We start from the raw sequence: 22,820 nt of genomic DNA, 5'->3' as shown, positions 1-22,820 counted from the left end.
TTGTCCACAAGGTGGTGGCCTACGCTGATATATTCAGTGTGATCTCCACACAGTGACTGGATTAAACAGTATGTGCTGCTGCTCACGTCCTGCGATGTTTGTTCTGTACTGAATTCAAAGGTCAATTACTTGTAACGCAGAAAACGAGATCATTAACAGAATCACATACATACATACATGACTCATGAGATTGCTTTGATTCACTGACATGCTTAATGTCCTCAGGTTGTTGTAAACTATCAGGTTTCTGCAGACTGGGTCCCAGTCAGTCACAAATGGAGCTGAAACAATTAGCCTGCTGACAGAAAAACTAAATGAATATATTTTAATTATTGACTGATAAAAGACTTAACTTTGTTCTTATTTTATGGTCTTCAATTGCAGTAGTGACTGTTAGAAAATTGAGTGTCACAATTAACTTAACTTAGCTTAACTCTGCCATTCTCACTTGTGAGCTCTGAAGCAATGGGCTGAACTGGTTGTAAATATTATATATACTGCACATTTTTGGTGACTATTAATTGAGGAGGCTGAATTCAAGACAAGCAGATGTTCTACTGAGTGAATCATAGTGTTTTTGGAATAATACAGTTTAAACACCAAAATCACCTCAGCTTGATTGTTCACAGCCTCATTACAGTGTAACACGTTTGAAAAGACGGTTTAACTTTAACCCCTCAAAAATATATAATCGTATAAATCCACAAAGCATTAAAATGACAGGAATCACCGTACTGGCTGCTATAGGGGTCAAATGTGTGCCTGCAGTTTAAAACAAATGTTCAGTTAATCTAAAACCTCATAAAGGAGTTCTAGAGGTCATGAACAGAAACCTGGTCCCTATTTACCAAAATGTAATTTTGGTAATATTTCAAACAGTCCTGTCTGTTCCATGGTATATCTGCAGTACACCTTTTAGCCACATGGGGGAGCCTGAATGTTGGTATTTTTCTCATAGCCTAAACGTACATGAAAGGATGGCGCTCATTCTGTTTGTGAAACAAACAGAATTTGTAAACGAGAGCCTGTTAACTCCACCTAAATGCATTCATTTGATCTGTATTCAACATGTATGTATCTATATATTTTCAAAAACACAGTTGTGATTTATCTGGTTTATATATTCAAGATAATAAAAGGCGACGCAGAAAAAAATGGTGAGGAACGTTCATTTACTTAATTCGGTCTTCTCAGGATTTCTAGACAAGGCCTTTTGAGAATTGGGTTGCGATGGCTTGTCGCCATAGATTGAGTCAGTGGTGCATGTGTGCGACTCAGAGAGTGTTAAACACCCACAGACTGTGTTTCTTCACTAACATTACCGTCTGTGTGTGAATCAGCATTACTGACACATGAGAAGAGCTCGACAGACACAGGCTTGTTTCAACACAGACGTGATCCTGCTCACACACATCTGTGCTTCTAAAATGACTTAATCTGCATTGGCTGACTGATTCACCCCGACATCACCCCTCGGGGGTGCTGACTTGTCAGTTCAGTGGGTAGAGAGATCCCAGCTGTGTCTGTGTGTGTTTGTTTGTTTTTGCTGCATTGGTCACCATAGAGCCCCAAAATGATGAATTCTCTTTACTTCCTGTCCTCATCTGTGTGATCTCTGCCTTTTTCTTCACCTCCTGTGTTCCTCTTTCTCCATTCCATGGAGTAGATGCGTATGTCTCATTTGTCATCATCTTCCTCTTTCTTCCGTCACAGAAACTACATGAGCAGCAACATTCAAACTATTACAGCAGAAGACCAGATGGAAGTGACAGTGTAAAGTAATCAAACAAAGTAAAAAAAACAAACGTTTTAAAGATGAGGTTGTTCTTCTATTCAACAATGGAAACTGACATTGGGAATTCGGACAGCCCCACTATTTCTCAACACACACACACACTCATATGAGCTCATTGGTATTGCTTGTTTGATTTTGCAGTGAATTATATTTAGGGGCATAAAGACGAATAGAGTAACTGAGCAAGTCCTTTATTCTTGTCTCGTTCAGTATACCAGCATTTAAAAATATGCTTTTTACTTGAAAAAGAGGAAATTTCTCTCCCATTCTAAGCATAAAATACTCTTCTCTGGTAAAACATCATTACAATCATTAAATAGGATTATCATATAAGCATCTATTGTGTTGTTTTGGGTTTTCAAACCTTTAAATGCCCCATCGTTGATCCGGACCAAACTTTAGTTTGCTTTACATTCAAGATAATCATGAGACAGCCCTGAGCTACAATGTGTTGTACATCTATTGGGTCTTTATTTAAAAACAAAAAATATTTTTGTGATTACCATGTTTTACTTTTATTTTAAAATTGATTTATGTTTAATTTACTATTATTCATCTCAAAGAGATGCACTTGTTCATCCAAGGACTATTCACATTCAATATGTAAACAATGATTTATTAAATCCGGCCATTCAATCTCAAGTTTTTCTTTAAAAAAAGAAAAGTTGGATTTGACTGCTTTGGAATTAAAAGTGATCATCCCGTTTTCCTGTTCACTCAGCATTCTGTGTGCTAACTGGCTACCTGGGCAACATGTCCTGTAGGTCTGCCACGACATAGGCAACCACGGCCCACAATGCCGAGCAGAGGTTCATGTCTCGAGGGTCTTGAACCGACATGGTATCACCTTCACTGTGATGGAACCAGAAGTACCGACTGTCTGCCACATGGAGGCTAGCACCTGAAGGAGGGATGGAGAAAAAGATGGAGAAAACACAATAAAAATCAAAACTGTTGAAACAATCCTGCACTCAAAGTCATTACATTGTATATGTGAACAGAAAGGTTATTGCATCTGGTGTAATTCTCCAGGACATTACTGTGGAAGGGGAACATGGGTCTGACGAATACAAGGAGTGGTTAAATTCCTTTAAATAATAACTCATTAAAGATGTTGGCCTAGCATGTGGAAAAGAACCAAATACACTAAATACTGAGAGAAGAAAGAAGTCTTTGTTTCAATAAAACATTGAGCATAGCTTCTGGCCTCATGGTTCAATTTTAATATTTTTTGCTGGGAGAGCTTTGGGATCGTCCTGTGAAGCTACTATTTCTATGGTCAGTTTGTTCTTAACCCCACATGGAGAATAAGTGCCACAGATATAACAGATAACCAGGCACCATCTACTGAAGAAGATCATCTTATATGGCTGAAAGCACCAGAAAAGGCTGATGAGTGGACCTTGAATTGGATTTTTGTTTTATTGTGTTATGAAAGATTTTTGTTTTTATTGCAAATCCAACATGTCACACTCCAGACCAGTAGGTGACGTTAAAGCAAAAATGACTGTCTATCCACCCACCAATGAAACAAGTTGAAGTTAGTTTGTTTTTAGCTTGGTTAGCTCATCCCATATATCTAGACTGCCCTGAATTTAGCTGTCACACATGGGTCGAAAATGCGCGTATCCCGAGTGTAGAAGCACGGAGGGGTTGCACTCTTTGCCGTCCAACAGAGAGACGGCACACCGCTGGCTGCACGCAATGGGACGGGTCGACATACCCTCCGCTCCTGTTTACGTGTGCAACCTCCACTTTACGCGCGAGTGCTTCTCCAACTATGCAGAGGTGGAGATGGGATTCAAAAAGCAGCTTCACCTAAATCACGATGCTGTCCCTAACCCTGCGAAAGTGGTCACACCGGTGAGTAACACTTCTAACCCAGAACACGTGAAAATAGGGACATCAAATACAATACAAGCCTCTCTGCTTTTGTTAACTCTTTACAATTAGTTTCCATCTTCAGTTGATTTCAGGAAGGAGATTCGATTTTATAAAACCAGTCACCAGATTAATGCGTCAGTCTAACGTTGTTTTCTGTCCACTCCGATGTGGTTTGTATACTCGAGGTCGAAAAGTGGCCGGTGGTGTGGCTCTGTGGTTCAGCGGCATATGCCGATCCATGGAGTGGGATGCCGCTGCTTGTTCCACCTCATGGACCGCTTCCTAACAGCAGTGCGTCTTGAGAGAGGAAGGCCGCCGTCAGACCGGAACACGAGTACCGCCCCCTGATTGCATAATGCAAGTTACATGCAAATGACTTGGTTTCACGACAAGTGCTGCCGTAAATGTATTTTTTTATTTTTTTTATTCAATGCTGTTGAAATGACTACAAAGTAATGTCATACTTGCTGATGTACCTTGGAGCAAATAGTAGAGCTTTTGTTAGCCAGGCCGAAAGAGAAGCAATTAAGTGAATGTCTCCGAGATGTCGGGGTAATTCTCCCATACAGACCAGGTGTCTGTTCTGGGAGGATTTGTGCCAAATGTTTCTGACTAAGTTACTTGCCAGGGTTGAAGATACACTACTTATTATTATCTTAAATGGTAATCGGAGGAAGGCACAAACGAGGAAGACTCAAGAGGAGGAGAAAAGTGGCCGCAATACGCCACCAAAAAATAAGCTATGCCAGAATTACGCTTCAAAAATCATACAATTTTAAGTATCATTAATGTTTGTTTGCTAAAGAACTCATTATCTACAATATTCAAAAATTTCGGCGTTTTGTCGAGGGAACCAGTAGGATGATGTATTTTTTGTAGGCCGGGTTGGCCTACAAAAAATACATCATCCTTGCAGCACTCCATTTATGAACCCTCATAAATGGTCAGTAAATGTAAATGATCAGTGAGTGATGTACCGTCCCTTCAACGTCCTTTTCAGTCGACAGAGATGCTGTGGTTGCCGTTGCTCAGGGTAGCAGCTAAACAAATGTTTATCATGTTGGTTGAAGAAACATGTCGATCATGCAAAAACAATTTGATGGTTAAAGGAGTGATGGAAAACTTGAGATTCAAGACTGTTGCTGTTAATAATCACAAGTGCTCAGGTGTTGCCATTTTAAGAGCAATTGAAATGTTCCTATAGTCTAATGTTAGGCATCTTCAAGCAAATTGTTTACCTTTTTTTAATTAAGCTAAATATTTGTGACTGATTTTGAAAGATTTATCTGTTGTGCTTGGGGATGGGAGACGGACTAACACTTTGTTGACTTAGGTCTTTTCACGTAATTTGTTGTTAATAACATAAATGTACGTCCTTTAACAACAAGGTTGACGGTTCAATTCAAAAGTGTCATTGAACGAGACACTGAACTCCACGTTGCTCCCCGTGTGCTTTACAGCAGCTCACTGCCCCTAAATGCTAAGAATGGGTTTAAATGCAGAGGTCAAATTTCATGCATGTACCTGTATATACATGACGATTGAAAGAAAGAACATTTCCAGCGTCATCTTTCATAAAATATGTATATACTGTACAACTAATGATAATAATAATGGTGGTAGTAGAGATAACAATACCATCTTGTGTGCACTGTCCACTTTGCTGCTGTGTTCCTGTGAATTTCCCCACTGCGGGACTAATAAAGGATTATCTTATTTTTATGGTTTTAGAAGCCATGTTTAAGAAAAAAGTTGTTTAAAATATTTGTGAGGATTGATGCATAAAGGTTGCTGTTCCCTGTGTTGCTGTTTAGGGCACAGTGGACAGTTTCTGTCGAATGTTGCCTGCTGTAAGACACGTGGCCTCCCAGACTGACCCCCCAGAGAACATATCAGTCGGCACACAGCCATCAATGGAAGCTCTGACTGACCCTCCAGGGAGAAGATCAGTCGGCACACAGCTATCCAGGAAAACTCTGCAGAATCGCTTTCGAAGTACAGGTGTGTAGTCTGACATATCAAGTTGTACATTCAATTTTCTTCTGCTTTTACTTACAGTAAGAGTAAGCGTGCTCGATCATTTTGCAACTGTAGACATGACTGACAGAATTACTGATTTCTTTGTCGGTGCATTGAAGCTACCCAGGCGAGAGTGCCTAGCAGAGATTGTGGCATGTGCACCCTCACCTTCCCCTTGGACAGTCCACTCCTGTTACTACAACCAACAATAGTAAAGAGACCATCCAAGAGACCTCGACTCAGCCTTACAGACGAGGACGAAGGGCCTTCATAACGTAGCTGGTGGTTCATGAACCAGAGGATTCAACTGTCACTGTCGTGGGTTAACAGCTGTTTTCTTTTTTACCCACAAATTTCATGGAGAGGAGTTGGTGAATGACAGATTATCAAATGGAACAATTAAGACTTCTGAAAACTTGAGTACAGCATCAAGTTGTCAGCTGCTCTATTGGAGTTGTTTAATATTAAGACAACTGAACATCTTTAGGCAACTAATTATCCTGTTGAGTTATTGGGGATGCGTTTGTGGACTGCTTGGATGAAGGTTGAAATATTTTTGTTTTACTTTTAAGTCTTCAGTTCCTCTTCCACAAGTTATACCACATTGTCTTTCTGACTACAGTGCAATTTCACTTCTACTAAAACTAAACAGAGTTTTAGAGAAGATGTTTGGACCACATAAAAGATAGAAAGAGCAGATCATCGTTTTAAAATGAGGCAAACTTCTATGGCTTGGTACAGTTTCTTGTCGCCACTGCTAAACAAGGGATGGTACCTTAACATTAACAGTGGAACAGGTGAAGACATCAGTGAAATCTTTGATATTTAACAGAAAAGGATACTTGGGTTGATAACAATACTGGCCAGTAGATGAAACGTAAATCATTTGACAGGAAGGTCCAGTTTCAGCGCTGCAAGCTTCTTCTACAGTAACAAGTTGGTTCATTTACAGTACATCATGTCGAACATGTATAAGAAACCAGAACTAAAAGTGAGGAAAAAAAAAGTCACTCATTTATTGTGTGAAGCTACTGGTAATATGTGCGAGAATGACTGCGGAGCAGGCCAGCATGAAAACTGTAATTTCCTTGTTGACTGGAAAACTGTCAGCAGCCAAAAGCTGGGTCCTATCGTACTGTCTTCATTATTCAACCATCTGCGTATGGAGGTGTCTTTTTTATATGGGAAAATATAAAAACATACAGGTTCAGTGGACGTGTTGTAATAAAACAAATTTCTGTTATATTGATTATGTGCCGTTATTTCTATTTAATTATTTATTTAGGAGTAGTAGTAGCATTTAGTTTAGATATTTAGTGGTGTTTACAGACCTATAATGTGTACAATAGGCCCAAGGTCCAATTCTCAGGGCCCTTTTCCAAACATTGTGTCAAAGTGAAATAAACCAAAGTTACCTTTAAGTATAGCATTGGTGATTGTGACAATGTAACTATAATGTTATGGCATAATACAGTCGCTCACCCTTACTGCTAAATTAGAAGTATGTTTCAATTCAGATTGTTAAGAAATTCCACATAAAGTGGATATCTGCCCCCACTTCTCCATTCTCTACGGTATTATGTTCATAGTTCATCAAAATGAGGATGTGATTCTGTTTACACGGCCCTGTCACACAAAAAAGAGAAGGTATTAACACCAGAACCACAGAAATAAGGTTGCTAATGATGAGTTACTTCCCATTTCAAGTGTCTCACTTTGCTCAATTGTCATGTCATGGACATGTGTTGCTAGTTGCAGACAGACAGAGAAGACACATTGATTCGACCGACCTGGTACTCCTGCCTGCATCCACGGGGAGATGTCTGTCCCTTCTCCGTGTGCCTCCAGTTTGGTCGTATTCATGGGAGCCAACAGTTTGACCACCTCTGCCATGACCTGTTGATACAGACACAGTCTAGTCGCTTCTCAGCTCATCACACAGTCTGTTAATATGCCAGCGTTTTTTAAACATGGCTCAACATTGTTTAAAGTATTGTAATTCCAAAATGCATTGTCTTATTGTTACATTACATGGCCTTTGTAATTCAGTCACCAGGCTATAAACCCATGGTGAACATTCAGTGACCATGATGTTACAGTGGCACAACCTCAGAATTTATATTTTATGTGGATAAGCGTGGATTTTATGCTTTTAAATGTGATTTAAATGCTCAAAAGAGACCGTAGGTTAATTCGGTTAAATGTTGTGACTAGATTAAACTGTCCAATCTAGGAAGCAATGGTCTGAATGTAGGTGTAATGTGAAGTAAGGAGTAGATGGAGGAAATACAGCACATTCTCTGGACTGACTGCAGAATCTGTGCTTTGTAGAATTCAGACTTTTATACGCAAGCCTGAATAAATACTGGTAATTGTGTGACAGGCAGTGCGTTGTTTTGTTTTTTAATCCTACCTTTCGTGCTGCATCACTGCCAGTAAACTGCAGAGCCACCGGGGCAAATGTCCCCAAGTCAGACTCCATGACCAGGTCAAAGTTGGACATGTTCACCTGGGTGTGGAGAGGAAGAAGAGAAAGGAGGGAGACAGAGCAGATTGGAGATGTGAAAGGCCAAGAGAGAGCATGGACAGACAAAAAACAATCATCCAAACAAGTTGTGTTTGATTGAAAACAAGACAAGCTTCAGTCCATGGAAACTGTGAGCCACTCTTCATACAAGGCCTGAGGAGGTGAGTCATACACACATACTAACCACTAGGAGTTGCTGGTACAGCTGCCTTGACTGACTGAGGCACTGTAAGTTCCTATTTTGTAAGAACTAGACAGTCCTTGGGGAGTGTATTTTATTATGGACTGTGGGCTGGTAGGCCGTCAAAGCTCTAAGCAAGCTGATTTGCTATTCAAATCCTTTGCACAAACAAAAAGTCTGTCCAGATCACTGGAAGTACATTTCTACACTGCTATACTATATACGTTCACCGTGTGGTCTGACCCTTCTAGCGTCTTACTAGCAGGACAGTACCTTGTGTCGACTGTAGTACTGCTGCGCTCCGACTCCACCTTGCTCCTCAGCTGTCCACAGCACTGTCCGCAAAGTTCTCCTCGGACGCAAACCTGGAAACACATAAAGACTCAAATGAAAACACAAAACAAATGAACAAACAGAAAGAGAGAGATTACAGCTCCAATTAACAAATGACACAACTGTCATGTATAGTGATGACAATGCTCCAACTTTTCTTTACAACTTGTAATACACACTAAGGTTTACTGTATTCCTGACTACAACTTCCCTGGACCTGGTAGTTGGATGAACCTAGCACTGTAGGCTTATTCAGTTGCATTATTTTGTCCGTAACAGTACTGTACTGTTCATCCGAGCCCGTTTCCTAATATATAGGAAACGGGCCTTGCTACTCTGCAACAGTCGGAGGAAGTTACTGTTTACAGTCTGAAGAATTGTTTTGTAACTTATCCCTAAGTGTGGAACGTGATACTCTGCTGTATTCATCGCATTTACTAACCGGCTGTTGAGAGGATTCTGTGCTTCTCCCTCGTTCATGGAGCTTTACTATATTTTGCTTTTGTACATATTTCTACTGACTGTTACAGATGTTCTCTTCTGGTCTTGTCACTTGACATAAAAATATTGTTTATCTCAGTAAAGTAAACAGGTTACATAAAGCTAAATAATTAAGTAAATCATTTACTTGACATTGTTTGTTTTTGAGCTTGTGTAAGCTTGCTGCTGTCTGTATACTCTTTACCCATTTCTACTGTATGTAAATGTGTCTTTCTGAGGAAGATCATCTGTGCGGCATCATAAACTGTATATATGTGTGTGTATACACGGTATGTATGCGTCTATATTACCCAAGTCTTTGATGAGTGACAGGGCCTCCCAGGAAATCATGGCTCCACCTCCGTCATCCATGGCGCCTTGGCCCACATCCCAACTGTCCAAATGGCCGCTCAGTAAGACGACCTAGCGGATAGGACAGATAAAGAGATACAAACGTAGATATTAGAGACCGTGGTGGGACACTTTTGTTAGGTGCGTTTCCATGCAACTTGCATTTGTCTGATCTGGAGCGAAGTGTGAGAGAATAGGATCAGATAACACTCTCTGACCCATGTCTTGTTATTACAGCACACACACAAACACAATATGCATCAAATGGGACTCAGTATCTATAATAATAAAAAAATATCAGCAAGGGCAGACAAACTTATAAAAACAGGAACACAAAGAAACAAAAGTACACAGTTCAGAGTGTTATCGCTGTTTCGTTTCCAGGAATTGTAAGGGGTGGGATTGCCGTCAGTAAAATGATCCCGACCTTATGTTCCAGGTTACAAAACATTTCTGCCAAGCATAGTCAGGACAATGACCCAAAGGCCACACATTCCAGTAAATCAAAAGTAAATGTGTCTCTTCTTAAATATCAGAAATGCTCATTTAGATAAATGTTTTTACATAATTAAAGCAATTGGAATGTTTATTATTAAAAATAATAATATTAACATTTGTGAAATGTGTAGTCTACACACCTAAATGCTTTTAGCATGACGTAGAAATACATCAGCTGGGAATATGAGACACATAGGTATGTGTGTGCAAGATCCACTGAAGTGGTGTTGCAAAACCAGAAATATCTACCTCTACATCAATTTCCACAAACATGCTGGGTTTTTCCATGTCTGGGTTTAGCCCAGGTTACAGCATGCATCAGGGATTTTACAATAAACACACTGTGCAGACCACCTGCAGTGTTGAAATATCAGGTTTATCAGGATTCATTTACGTTGAAACTCATAAAAAACTTTGGTTATTTCTGTTGTACTGTAATTGTTACGTTGGTTGACCCTGTTCACTTTATATTATTACGCTGTCCCTCTTTCTACTGAGGAGTAGAGCTACCTGACTAGTCTTTTTACAATGTGTTGACAGTGGGGACAACTAAACATGTTGTAGTTTACATGTTTAAATCATGAGAGATCAACAAAGGATGTCTAGATGTGGTTCAGTGACATGCAGTTTAGTTGGGAATAAAAACAAACGTTTTCTGACCCAATGCACACTGATATTTATGATCATTACGCATCCCGATCACTGTCAAGCAACATGATTTGTGTTTTAGCCATAACTATCAACAGAAAGCCTACACCAGGACATGGTAGATTTAAAAAGGTAACATTTTCATTAAAAAAAACAAACAAAAAAAACGGAAGATGTAGAAGTCGAGTGGGTGGAAACAAATCCAAGCAACTCATCCACTCCGAGTGGCTCTGTAAGGCTAAACTGACTCACTGTACCTCAAATGTACATCTATCTATGAATGTGGGCGCATGTACAGACACACAGCAACCACAACTGCTGCTACAGCACAAAGTCACAGAGCCAGAAATGATGTCAACCATGTCATGCGTTTCATTTCCCTTTTCTATAATGAGCGACCGAACATTGGTTCCCAGATCAGAATAGTAACACAGCTTACGCCTGCGGTGTTCCTCTAATCCAAGTCTCCTTGCTAATTATTCAGTTAGCTCCTCCACAAATTAAACCAAAGAGACCGTTGTTGTAAAGAAGAACATAGTTCACTTAAATAACATGCACTGGGAACTGCTGAAACATATTGGACACAGTACCATACAAACTAATCTTGTGTTTGGCCATCTTGGACAATAATGTTTGGATGTGATGTATTTGCAGGCTCCAGAGGGAGCTGTGAGAGAGTAAAGGCTGACACACACACACACACACACACACACACACACACACACACACACAGGAATTTCCCAATGCAAATACCATCTACCTTCATCTAACAACAAAACATATCTTGTCAGATATTACAAAACGCCTCTGTCCCAAATGCAATATACACACTTCCTTAACAACAATATAAACGCCCATACTCAAGGCAACCTCCACCTATATACAGTGCACACCATGATTCACAAAGAACACTGTGGAAATTCCACTCAGGAAATGGAAAATGTTAAATCATTTTTGGTCAAGTCTGACAAGAAGCTTCCCCATCACTTTCTTGCTACAGTATGTTTCCCACAGGTTGTACCACTCATCTTAATAAAATGGTGCAGATCAAGTTTTAAATACTCTTCTCAGCTGTTTAGGACGTGCTAGTTCAACCAGACTGGGGGTCTCTCCCTGTGGATAGGAAGTGTTGGCCCTGCTCCAAGTTAAATCTCCCCCTCTAGTTCTAACTGTGTACCCACATCTGCAACATGTGCTCATCATGCCAGATCTGGTAGCCTGAACCCACTGCACTGTTTCAGCCCTGCCCACTCAATGACAGAAACATTAGTGGGTATATGGTATCATACGGCCTCTTCTGCAAACAGAGTGGCATGCATTTGGAGATTAGCAGCACTTTGTCTGTTTCTCAGGTTCAACCTGCCAAACGTGTCTAGGTCCCTACCCACACGTGTGCTGAGGAACTGTGTGTGACATCGTGTGACACTGCACTGCATAACTGCAAGTTGGGTCAGGTGATGTGTTTGCTCTGTGCACTGCATGCTGGAATCAGAGTTTTTAAATCCTATTTGCAGGTAAATGTCCCTGCTGAGCATCAGCATTGACTCAAAAGTGTCATACACAGCATACTCGTTTTACTTTACAACATCTGACAATTAAAAACAAATACCAAGAATGATGGTGGGTTCACAAATCCCAGTTTGTACGATAAAAAGATTAGAAGGTTAACGGCAGCAGGCCTGGCATTTTATTTGAGTTGTTTAGACTCGTCGCAAATAGAAAAAATGCCGTCATCTGTGAAGAATGCAGGAATGCCTGGCTTATTGTAATTTATTTAACAAATGTCATATGGTCAGAGTTTGGGCATTAATGAAAATAGGAAGCCAAGGTGGAGACATGTCTTGGGAATTTTTAAAAGAAGTTGAAAACTTCTATTTTTACTTTTCTTTTCAAAACAATCCAAAAATCATAATTAACAGATTCATATTTCATTTACACAATGCTGTCTTACCACATAAATATAATTATACTGACTAACAGAAAGGGATATTTCTTAGAGCCTCAGCACTTCTTTGGAAAGATTAGATCACACAAACATAAAACTGTGGAGTCGGCTAAAAGAGGTACACGATTATTTCCTTGTCCCACCCAACCGAGGAAAAAAGATACTAATTAAGAAAGAAAAACAAGAACTCAATAATAACAGTGTTTCCAGGACAACTGTTTCCCATACAATTAATTTGAAAGTCCAACCCCAAAAAGAATTGCCCTAACACTAAAAGACTGGAAAAGAGAGACTGTTGCATGACAAGAAACAGAGGTAGATGAATCAGACAGGCATGTGTCTGTGATGGGGGCATGCGGTCTACCTGCTCAGGGTGTTGCCAGCCTGTTATCTCAGCCACTGTGTTGAAGGAGTCAGCATCTGGTAGAGTCTTGGCTCCCATTGAGAGTCTGACCACGATCCTCTGCCCTCTCTGTGCCATACGCCACATTAGCTCAGCATCCTCCACAGTGATACAGGCTGAAGGGATGCGCTTCACTCCATCTTGGTAGTCCTGCAAACCTGTGTGGGGACTAGAAACAAACGACTAATGGATCTTTTGATTAAACACTCATTACACCAGAGAAATTTTCTGGATGGATGGATGGATGGATGGATAGATAGATGGATGGATACCTGTTAATAGAGAATGGAGTAATAGATCGAATGAGTGTGGCCACAGCTCCCACTTTGGCTGCTTCAGAGGCGCCATAAGCGCGGTAAGCCACCGTCTCCCCGTAGCTAACAAATGGTTGGTTAAAGACCACAATCCTCGCTGTGGCCTCGCTGGCTCTATTCTTCAGCTCCTCAAAAGACTGAACCACCAACACCTCTGCCTCGATACCTTGAGAGATAAGAGCAAGACATGGAGGAGTTAAAAGGAGGTGGACGACAAGCATTACAATTCTTTTATATAGTATGGTCTTTACCCTCAGGTGGTGTCCCTACACTGCTGCCCAGTCCCAGTATAGCCAGACTTTTGACTCTGGGTGCAATCATTTCTGCACTCTCCTTCCCTCTCACCCAATGTGGGATTTTGACTGGCTCTGGAGAAGAAAAGGTGGACAAAGGACACAAAAAATTAAATACTGCAGCACTGAGCAGATGGCAAGACATTGCTGAAAGAGATCCCTTAATTTATGAAAAGAATATCCTCATTGCACAATTATCATGTCTTGCATCTATGCGAGACAGATAACAAGGCATCCTCACCTAAATGTACGTCCAACCCATCCTGTGCCATAGCATCGTACATGTATTTGATAGCCATCTCCAGGTTGTGCGAGCCACTCACACGGTTCCCTATGGTGTCGGTGAAGTCGGCCAGCCGGCTGTGAGAGCGGTTCTGGGCCGCTCCAAACACAGCCAGGTCAATGATCTGTTTGGCCACATCAGCGTAGCCTGCGACCTCTGCAGCTATTGTTGAGACTGGATTCACACCACACAGAAACACTCAAAAAAGGAACTCAGGGTTTATATCCAAATCTTCTTTTTTTGTCTTTTACCCTTGTAGCAAAAACATTAAAATGAGTAAATACATTGCCTTTGTCACTTGAGTAGATACAGTAAATGAGGAATTAGATATACAGCCAGGCCACTATGTTATGTATATTTTTATTTGCACTATATATCAAGGCTTGTACAAAGACCTGTCCCAAAAACAAAGTATAAACAACAGGTCAAGGAAGCAATTAAAACCTACGGTGACTACTTTACATAGTGTACGTCAGCTGTAATCAAACTGAGCACAATGACTGAGTGTACACTCCATATCAATCTGCAATAAATTGACTTGTAGGTGGGTGTTGTTTAATAGATCCCAAAAGAGAGAAGTGAGAATCACAGGATAGGTGTTTCTGTTTAAAATTGGGTTCCTGTTCAACTGTTTTTCAATTAGTAAAGGCCATTCACAGCCTTAGCCAGGTATTGTCACTTCTGTTGCCTCAAGACAATGGGTGTGTACAGATTGTGCTTGATTGACAACTCACTAACTCTTCTGTTAGCTTCCTTGCATCCGTTAGGGCGGGACAGTTTCAAAAGAGTTTGGTGACAACACGTCATTTCCAGCAAAGCTCCACCACACGTCAACCTGACTACAGGTCTAATTAGCCAGGGTCGTTAAAAAACACCTGTGTGAGCTAATTAAAAATAAATAAATGGCAACCCTGATTTTCATACATATAGGCCTACATGGCTCTATCCTTTACTACATGTCTGAAGGTATAGGAGGGTATTGGTTACCTTTCCTTGCGGTATGATTGGATACATGCCCGGCTGCAGCCATTGACCTTATGGAGCCAGGAGAGCGAGGGTGACAGCCACACAGAGATGATAGCATGAGGAGAGACATGAAGAGGGAGAGGAGGAAGGGTGGTCCACCTTCCTGAGCCATCTGCAGAAAGAAAAAACATCTATGTGATTAACAGCTACATTACAGGGAAATTCCCCGTAACAAGCAGCCATTCATTGATTGATTCATCCAAGTTCTACAACGGATACTACAGTATCACTAATCTGGTGCAGTTTTGAGTTAATCAACCAAGTTATACTTTCCAAAGTAGAACTGTAGCTCAGTATTACCAATTTATACCAACCACCACTAAACCACCAACAACTTAATGCTGTGTAATCCCAGAGAGTTCACTCTAAATTAGACTATTTAATACTGCAGCATAGTTACATCACTATTGGGTGTTTTTTGGCACCGACAACAAGAACATGTTTGTAGCACTGAGAGCAGAGTATCTAATGTTAACGTTACAGCTTGAACTTTAACGTTAGTGGTTGAGCTATCCACTCAAATACACCACCAAAGTTGTACTGTTTCAACAAAGTCAGCTTCAGCTTCCTCTTTTATCAGTAACTGTTGACGTTAAAAGAATCAGATCTTCATACAGACGAGCTGAGGATGGAGAGTAACTACGATCATACAACTGGATTTAAAACCTCCATTAAATATCACAAACACGAACCCTTCGGGCGAAGTTGGTGCCTTTATTACAGTTGACGTTACAATACCAGAATATACACACCGTTTCCGTGCTCGTGATTCGCCGTGCTGTTAGTTCCGGTCCGACGGCTTTCACAATAAAAGCACAATCTGTACAAATTTGTAGCAGTAACATATAACCGCAGTAACCTCAGCAGACACTCAGATCTCCGTGGTCAACTCAGCAGACACTTACATTTTAATGCGCCTATATGCTGAAATTCACGGTAAACGCATTCAAACGGCACAGATCGGGAGCGAGCGAAGGACTTTGCAAAGTTAGTGGAAAGATTAACGTGAGACAAGATCCGGTTTTCAAAATAGGATTTCAAATAATCGGGAAATATTACCGTCAGACAACATCCGGTTTCCAAAATAGGATGTCAACTAAGCGTATATACAAATTGCATTTGTGGAAATAAGATTAAATGAATTATATTAACATTAAGTATAAAACATGTTACCTGCATCTCGTGAGTTAAACAAAGGTGCTTTGGAGTGCTAGGAATACACACACATAATTTCAGGAGTAATATAGGTGCACTACAATTCCAGTGTCTGCTGATTGACCACGGCCAGCTGAGAGTTCTGAGAGTAACTACGATCATAAAACTTGATTTGAAACCTCCATTAAATATCACAAACACGAACCCTTCGGGCGAAGTTAGTGCCTTTATTATAGTTGACGTTACAATACTTATTACAGTTTTGAGAGCAGCCTGCTCTGATCAGAATACCAGAATATACACACCGTTTCCGTGCTCGTGATTCTCCGTGCTGATAGTTCCGCCGGTCCGACAGTTTTCGCAATAAAAGCACAATCTGTACAAATCTGTAGCGGTAAAATATTGTACAAATCAAACCAGTTTATGAATGACAAACCGCACAAAGTTGTGTATGGTAAAATTGTATTAGTCAATTTGTTTCAAATAGTCTTTTCAGATTATGCATTTCGTTACTGACACTACTACTACTTACAGCGCACAACATGTGACAATCAATAGGCTATTATCAAAACACACATTGATTAGTCCCAGAATTAGACATCGCCCCAGAACGTTTAGGTAAAATCATTACTGACTCTCAAAGCACAGCACTTAAACCTAAACATTGATCATTCAATAATTCGAATTTATGTTCACTCCTGCCACTGTGTTTAGTTTTAGTTTCATTATTAGATTGTCTTTAACTAAAATACAACTGTAATGCTCCAAATGAAAAACAGTTTTAGTAGCCCAAAAGATGTCCAGTGCTTGGCGTATATTGTAGTGACGCTTTCTGACGTTTTCTACAGCGCTGTAGAAAACGCAGCACTCTGCCAATATCCGAGTCTGTGGTTTTCACACTCCGTCCTCTACCACTGATCATCTGCGTTCCTCTGCAGTCATTGAAATGCGAGAAGGGCCAGATTAATGTTTACACTATTCTTACACTTATTTAAAACGTATATATACTGGAGTTCTGTTGACATTCAGCCATTTGCTGTTTACTTAATGATATATGACTGTCAGTGTCTTCCTGTCTTTCACCAGCCTCTTACGTCTGCCATTTGTGTTTTCTTCTCTGCATCATCAGGTTTTTGAAAAACATCGGACCATTTGGCTCCATTCACATGCTGCTGGGTTGGTTTAACACAGTGGTTTGAAAACTTTTTTTTCTGCCATATTTGCAAGAGGTTCTTGAGGCTGGGAGGAAATGAACAAAAGCTATTAGTGTTTTTACCTGCTACTGACCTTTCAATATAGGAACATTTAATACAACGTTGAAAGAGATCTGTATTGTTGTGCTGTCTGTGGATGTGTGTTGAGAGCAAAGAAGGAATGCATGCTCTTATATTCAGACCAATCCCCAAATCCCAATAAATGACAAACAGCCAGTTTTAGATTTGCATTAAAGCCACATCTTTTATACAGCGGTGAACCTCGTAAGATACATGATTTCAGCAAGACAATTCTCTATTGGCCACCTCGTGTGCTTATGTCATGATTTTATCTGCAAGTTGTTTTCTGGTTGGTCCCCACAAAGTGTAGGTGTTTATTTGTTCAAATCAAGGCTTCAGTCAATTCATATTCAACTTTGAAATTAAAATGAAAGACTCCTTATATTTACAAATAATTCATTATTCTTTAATCATGTATTAAATGCATTTATATGAAAAACAAATATTAAAAAATAAAACAGCAGAAGGCACAAAGAGGCTTCAATCATGTGTAAATACTGTACAATCCCAATTTGTCACTGACTTTTTAACCTGGATTATAGTCAACTAAGCAAGTATAAATTAATACATAAACACTATAGTATCAACATACTGTATAAATGTACAGAGATCCTGGAAGAGAGAGGATATTGTGTGTCATCATCTTTAAGTGCTATCCTGTTGTCCTAATCCTCTACGAGTAAGGTGTATGTCAGACATTTCTATGAAATCTTTGTTGGTATGGACGGGTGAAGAGTTGTTTTTTTTTTAGACCAAACTGGAACAGAAATATTCCAGTAGAGGTTCTGTACAGCTCAAAGGTCAAAGCAACTATAAATGAATATACAATGTTTTGTGAAGCACGGAGGATTCAAGTGCCCAACAAATGTCACAGTAGCCCCCACAGTATGTATCGACCACGGATCCCAGTCATTTTGATAACCAACGGTAGATTAAAAAAAACATTTATTTGACCCTTTCACAGAGATTGTAAGGCCACAGATAGCGCTGCTTCAAGACAACAGTTCTCCCATTTCAGTAAGAGGCTGATGTGAAGAGCAGTATTTGACACATAATAAGCTGTAGATAGCTGGTGTTAAAATTCATCACAGAGAGGACAAATTCCCAATATTTTCACTAACATGTTTAACAGGCTGTATACAAGTTAGAATGACGCGCTAACAAAAGGGAACACCACCGTGTGGTCTGTTAACTGCCTCCTGTATGAAGCTCCTAACGTCTCTGGAAGGTCCCATGCTCCTTTAGTTGGTTTGGTGTCGTAAAGATTGAGAATTGGGAAATGAGTGTTTAAAATCTGACATGCTTACACTATCTTACATTGAAACTAATTTTTTTTTTTTTAAATTTGGAAATTGTGCATAAATGACCGATTTGGGATAGTCCCGTCATGTGCATTGTCACTGTCCCTTTGTGTTCACGCTTGCTATTGTAGCTGTATACAGTTGACAGTCAGAAAGGAATGTGCTTTGGCTGCTTCAAAAAGCGTTGGTCACTTCTACGGTTTCTGAACTATAGTCATTAATCTTGGCTCTAGTTTAGCAATCCTGCTCCACATGCTTGCAGCACTCAGTCATCAAGTACAATAGTCCTGAAAATATTACTAATGTTGGATGCAAGGCTGAGGCACGACATAAAGCTACCACTGTATGAATATAACACAAAATGTCTTCTGGAAATCTCTTATCAAAACAAAATAATAATTTGGCAAAAACAATTAAAGCATATTTATATTTGGTAAGTTCTATAAATGTCAAATATCTGTGAGAAAACACAAATATGTACCGATAAAGTAACAAAATCTCTCAATACTGGACAGCATATGAAAAAACAGGAATTCCTTATAACAACAAAAATCTTCAATTCAGCGAAGAAAGCGTACAGAAAATGAAATGCAACAAGGAAAAACGATAACGGAGTCATTTTGACTTCAAATAAAAGGGGTTTACTTTTTTTTTTTTTTCCAAGGCCCTTGTTAATATTAATCCCATGTGTGGTACCTTTCCAAATAACAGCATTCAAAATGTGTTAATGCTATTCATGTTTCTTTGAAACTTCATCAATGTTGTTAAGCCGAACTGGGACAGTTCAGACTGTAGCTCTGCCAAATGGGACAATCGTATGTCCGTAACGCAGAACCAAGTCCCGCCACGTGTGGTTCAGCTTAGAGACCTAATGTGGGTCGACAGGCACAGTGTTTTCAATACTTTGATGTGGATTACTCTCCTAGACTAGAACAGTTGTGATCCATCTCGATACTCTAGAAAAGATTCCTCTCTTGAAATTTAGGATGTGTATTTAATGTCCAACTCCGTCCCCAGAATGGAATGATAGGAATGTATTTTTACGTATGACCTTTTCTTCACAAACACTGATCATAAAGCAAGATGTGAAACTGTAGCAGAGGAAGAAGGTAGGACATTATTATTTTTTTTCCCAAATGGTGGGAGCACTGAAGAAGAACAGAGGCGCTTGACTTTAAACTTCATCCAGAGGAACATCTCCAGTTGTTTATAAATCCATTCTTAGACGTGATTGGGAGGAGAAAGACTCCATTTAATGTCCCTGTTGGTGAGTTCAGGCGTAGAACTCTTTGGTTGGTGCTTTGTGATAGGCCGTTGAGGAAACTTTGGTGTCTCCCAGGTCGTAGCTACCTTCGTCCTTCTTCTTCATACGGTAGGTGAGGAGGAGGAGGAGGAAAACTGCACAGAGGAATCCAACCACTCCACATGCTATCACCGCTGGAGAGGGCATAAGGAAAGATTGAAATACATTTTCATAACAAGTGTCCCATACTTGCTGCAAATGTTTCACAATATTTGGCAAAATGTATTCATCAAAACTCTAAATCTTAAATGTTCTAAAAGAAAATAAGTTTGCAAATTTGGCAACTAAAAACGAATCACCTCATTAAACCAGACATGTGGGAACAATAAAGATGCAGTAGAGCCTAGTGCACATCTGTCCTCACCTGCCAGCACTTCTGTCCTCTCCCACATGTTCTCAGAGGTCACCTCCTCGGGAGCGTCCATCTCATATTTTCTGCCTCGGCCATTTTCGGGCAGAATTTCATTTTCGACCTGTTCGATCAGGACTTCATCTCCACGGTTTTTGGGTGTTGAGACATCCCACCTATCCAGACTGTTGTCCTTGTTGGTATGATTGATTGCAGTGACGTCCATGCCCGATGTGGTTGCAGTAGTTTCACTGGGATGCATGGTGGTGGAGCTGGGGCTGGTACTCTGTGTGAACCAATCATTAAATGTATTATGCACTGGATAACAAAGTATGGCTGGAAACAAACGTTCAGGCATAACGTGGTTTTGAATACTTCCTGGATAGCACCATATAGATCATGAAGAAATATATTCTTAAAGCTCTTAAAGTTGTATTATTATATGTCATAGAATAATAACTATTAAAAGCAGTCTCACTATAACAACTCTCACCATCAGTCAAAATGCAACTGTATGCATGTACTGATGTATTTTTGGGAGGGCTTTGGTTCATACAGATGTTGGAAATCAACAGTGCAATTGGATGTTATCCTGTTAACAATGTCCAAAGATATTTCTTGACAGTTACACCATTTGTAATATTTCTTTGAATCTCTTCGATAGCCAACAGTATATTAATCACGGTTTATCTTTGAGAGAAGGATTCCCGTAAAAGGAGAAGCAATATTTAACCTCATCACTGTCGACCCCGTTAGGTAATATGAATGCTGTCGTCTCTGCGTCCGTCCCTTTGGTTGATGTGTTCTGGCTGCCTGTTGCTGTGGTTGACGGGCTGAGAGGCGAGGCTGCTGAAGGCGGTGGTTGAGTTGGAACCATTTCTTTGGAGACTGTGGTCTGAGAGATGTTGAGAACCTTCCTGAGTATCTCCTCTGTATCTGTGAAGTTGCTGGAAGCTGAGACAGAAGAAACAATCACCACAAATCCTCACACTTCAGAGGGAGTATATTTTCAACCTCGCACCACGACTGATTTCGGTATAAAAACATTTGCATCGATTTTTTTTTTTTTTTCCATTTAAAAAGGACTATGGCTTAATTTATGGTTTGAGAAGATTTTCCTACTTCATAAAATAAATAAAAAACCCATTGGATTATTTGAAAAATGAATTGCCATAAAGCTGAAAACAAGGCAGTTATCCTCAAAGTTGACATTTTGTAGATATGTTAATAGCATAGTGACGCAATGTTAAAATGTGCCCTCGAGGTGTTAATCAACCAGTTCTTTCCACACGCAGAAGGAATGCAATCTGTGAGCTTTCTAACCTACTGGAATTTACCTAACCACATTTCAGTTTATTTTGTGATCACACTAAATGTTTCAAGACATTATTCACTGTTGTCATAAAGATGAGTCATCGATAATGAAGGCAGAGTGTGTCTGACATCTGTGCGCTTCCAATAAAACCTCACATCGCCTCAGGACAAACATCTGGCACTGTGAGCGAGTGCTTCTGTGTCTGAATATGCAAGCACTTGTGTCGAAAGTGCAAATGTTGCTCATTTGTCTAACATTTGTAAATGAGTGGATGGAGTATTAGATTAGGGGAACACACCACGAGATGAGGAAAACTTCTGTAAAACTAACTGCCTGAAAAGAAATTTAAAGACAGAAGTCTGTACCAAAAGCACTTTAAGACTAAGATCATCTCAGTCCCATTGTAAGTGTAGATGATTTTAGGAAACAGTGCCCTGGACTGTTGAAGTTATGATTTGAAAAAGGAAAAACAGAAAGTCCAGATGATTCATTTACACTTTGCCTTACGTTTACTAAATGAAGATGTATTTGAGAACCCTTCATTTAACTGTATACACTAAGAATGTTATGTTGCAAACCAAACGACCCTAAATCCTATCCTTACCATAGTATCCAGATCCAGAGCCGTCGTCATCATCCCCATCTTCATCATCCATTGGAAGGTCCCCTGACGTTTGGCCCTCTAGGTACATATCATCTGTTGTGGAGAAGGTCGTCTGCGAGGAGACAAAGAGCTGGAAGAGAGAAAAAGATTTACAGATTATGATTCCAGCAGGAGAGAGGAGACACAGAGACCTCCTTTTTTCACACTTCCACTAATCGAAAACATGTGAACCTCGCTACAGTTTTTGAGTAGGACAACATCTCCCACAGCCAATGACCTATGCTAGCCAAATATGCCACAGTGTTCACTGGCGTCTGTGAGTTTAACCATCGGGTTAAGTAGCATGTACAGTAGAGGGAGGCTGTTTCTATTTTTGCTCATTTCATGTGTGTGGCAGTCATTTTTGATGCTTCACAGGGACACACAGCAAAGATCTAAGCTGTCGTATCTCTCCCTCCTCCACTCAAAGGCAACGCAAAGAACATGAGAGAGACACACACACACACACACACACACACACACACACACACACACACACA

The 22,820-nt window shown here is 40.1% G+C and overlaps 2 protein-coding genes across 7 annotated transcripts in view; both read right to left on the bottom strand.

Annotated features, from left to right (window-relative positions):
• Positions 1-1,970: 1,970 nt before the first annotated feature.
• LOC116386738 (carboxypeptidase Q) lies at positions 1,971-16,490 on the bottom strand. Of its 6 annotated transcripts, XM_031853227.1 has the most exons (12): positions 16,441-16,457; positions 15,733-15,800; positions 14,942-15,092; positions 13,913-14,128; positions 13,630-13,746; positions 13,337-13,544; positions 13,026-13,233; positions 9,531-9,642; positions 8,680-8,771; positions 8,112-8,207; positions 7,489-7,594; positions 1,971-2,696 (listed from the first exon to the last, which is right to left on the bottom strand). In XM_031853227.1, the coding sequence occupies exons 3-12, from the start codon at positions 15,090-15,092 to the stop codon at positions 2,536-2,538; spliced, it is 1,467 nt and encodes a 488-aa protein (XP_031709087.1). In that variant the 5' UTR covers positions 15,733-15,800; positions 16,441-16,457; the 3' UTR covers positions 1,971-2,535. The 6 variants fall into 6 exon arrangements, 5 of the variants coding, with proteins under 5 accessions (XP_031709087.1, XP_031709085.1, XP_031709086.1 ...); XM_031853225.1 differs by lacking the exon at positions 15,733-15,800 and having other exon boundaries at positions 16,441-16,490; XM_031853226.1 differs by lacking the exons at positions 15,733-15,800; positions 16,441-16,457 and adding an exon at positions 16,341-16,401.
• A 1,076-nt stretch (positions 16,491-17,566) lies between these two features.
• LOC116386341 (syndecan-2-like) overlaps positions 17,567-22,820 on the bottom strand; it is a 9,328-nt gene continuing 4,074 nt past the window's right edge. Inside the window, exons 2-5 of the mRNA XM_031852446.1 lie at positions 22,282-22,411; positions 21,096-21,316; positions 20,378-20,648; positions 17,567-20,147 (exon numbers count right to left, since the gene is read on the bottom strand). Of these exons, the coding sequence (XP_031708306.1) occupies positions 19,984-20,147; positions 20,378-20,648; positions 21,096-21,316; positions 22,282-22,411 (786 nt within the window). The 3' untranslated portion in view covers positions 17,567-19,983. The remainder of the gene's footprint in view (positions 20,148-20,377; positions 20,649-21,095; positions 21,317-22,281; positions 22,412-22,820) is intronic.

The sequence above is a fragment of the Anarrhichthys ocellatus genome, unplaced genomic scaffold (genome assembly GCF_004355925.1).
Source record: "Anarrhichthys ocellatus isolate YVR2014 unplaced genomic scaffold, GSC_Weel_1.0 scaffold13, whole genome shotgun sequence".
Taxonomy (NCBI): domain Eukaryota; kingdom Metazoa; phylum Chordata; class Actinopteri; order Perciformes; family Anarhichadidae; genus Anarrhichthys; species Anarrhichthys ocellatus.
The sequence above is the reverse complement of the archived record's forward strand: the minus strand, read 5'-3'. Positions and strand labels throughout refer to the sequence as shown.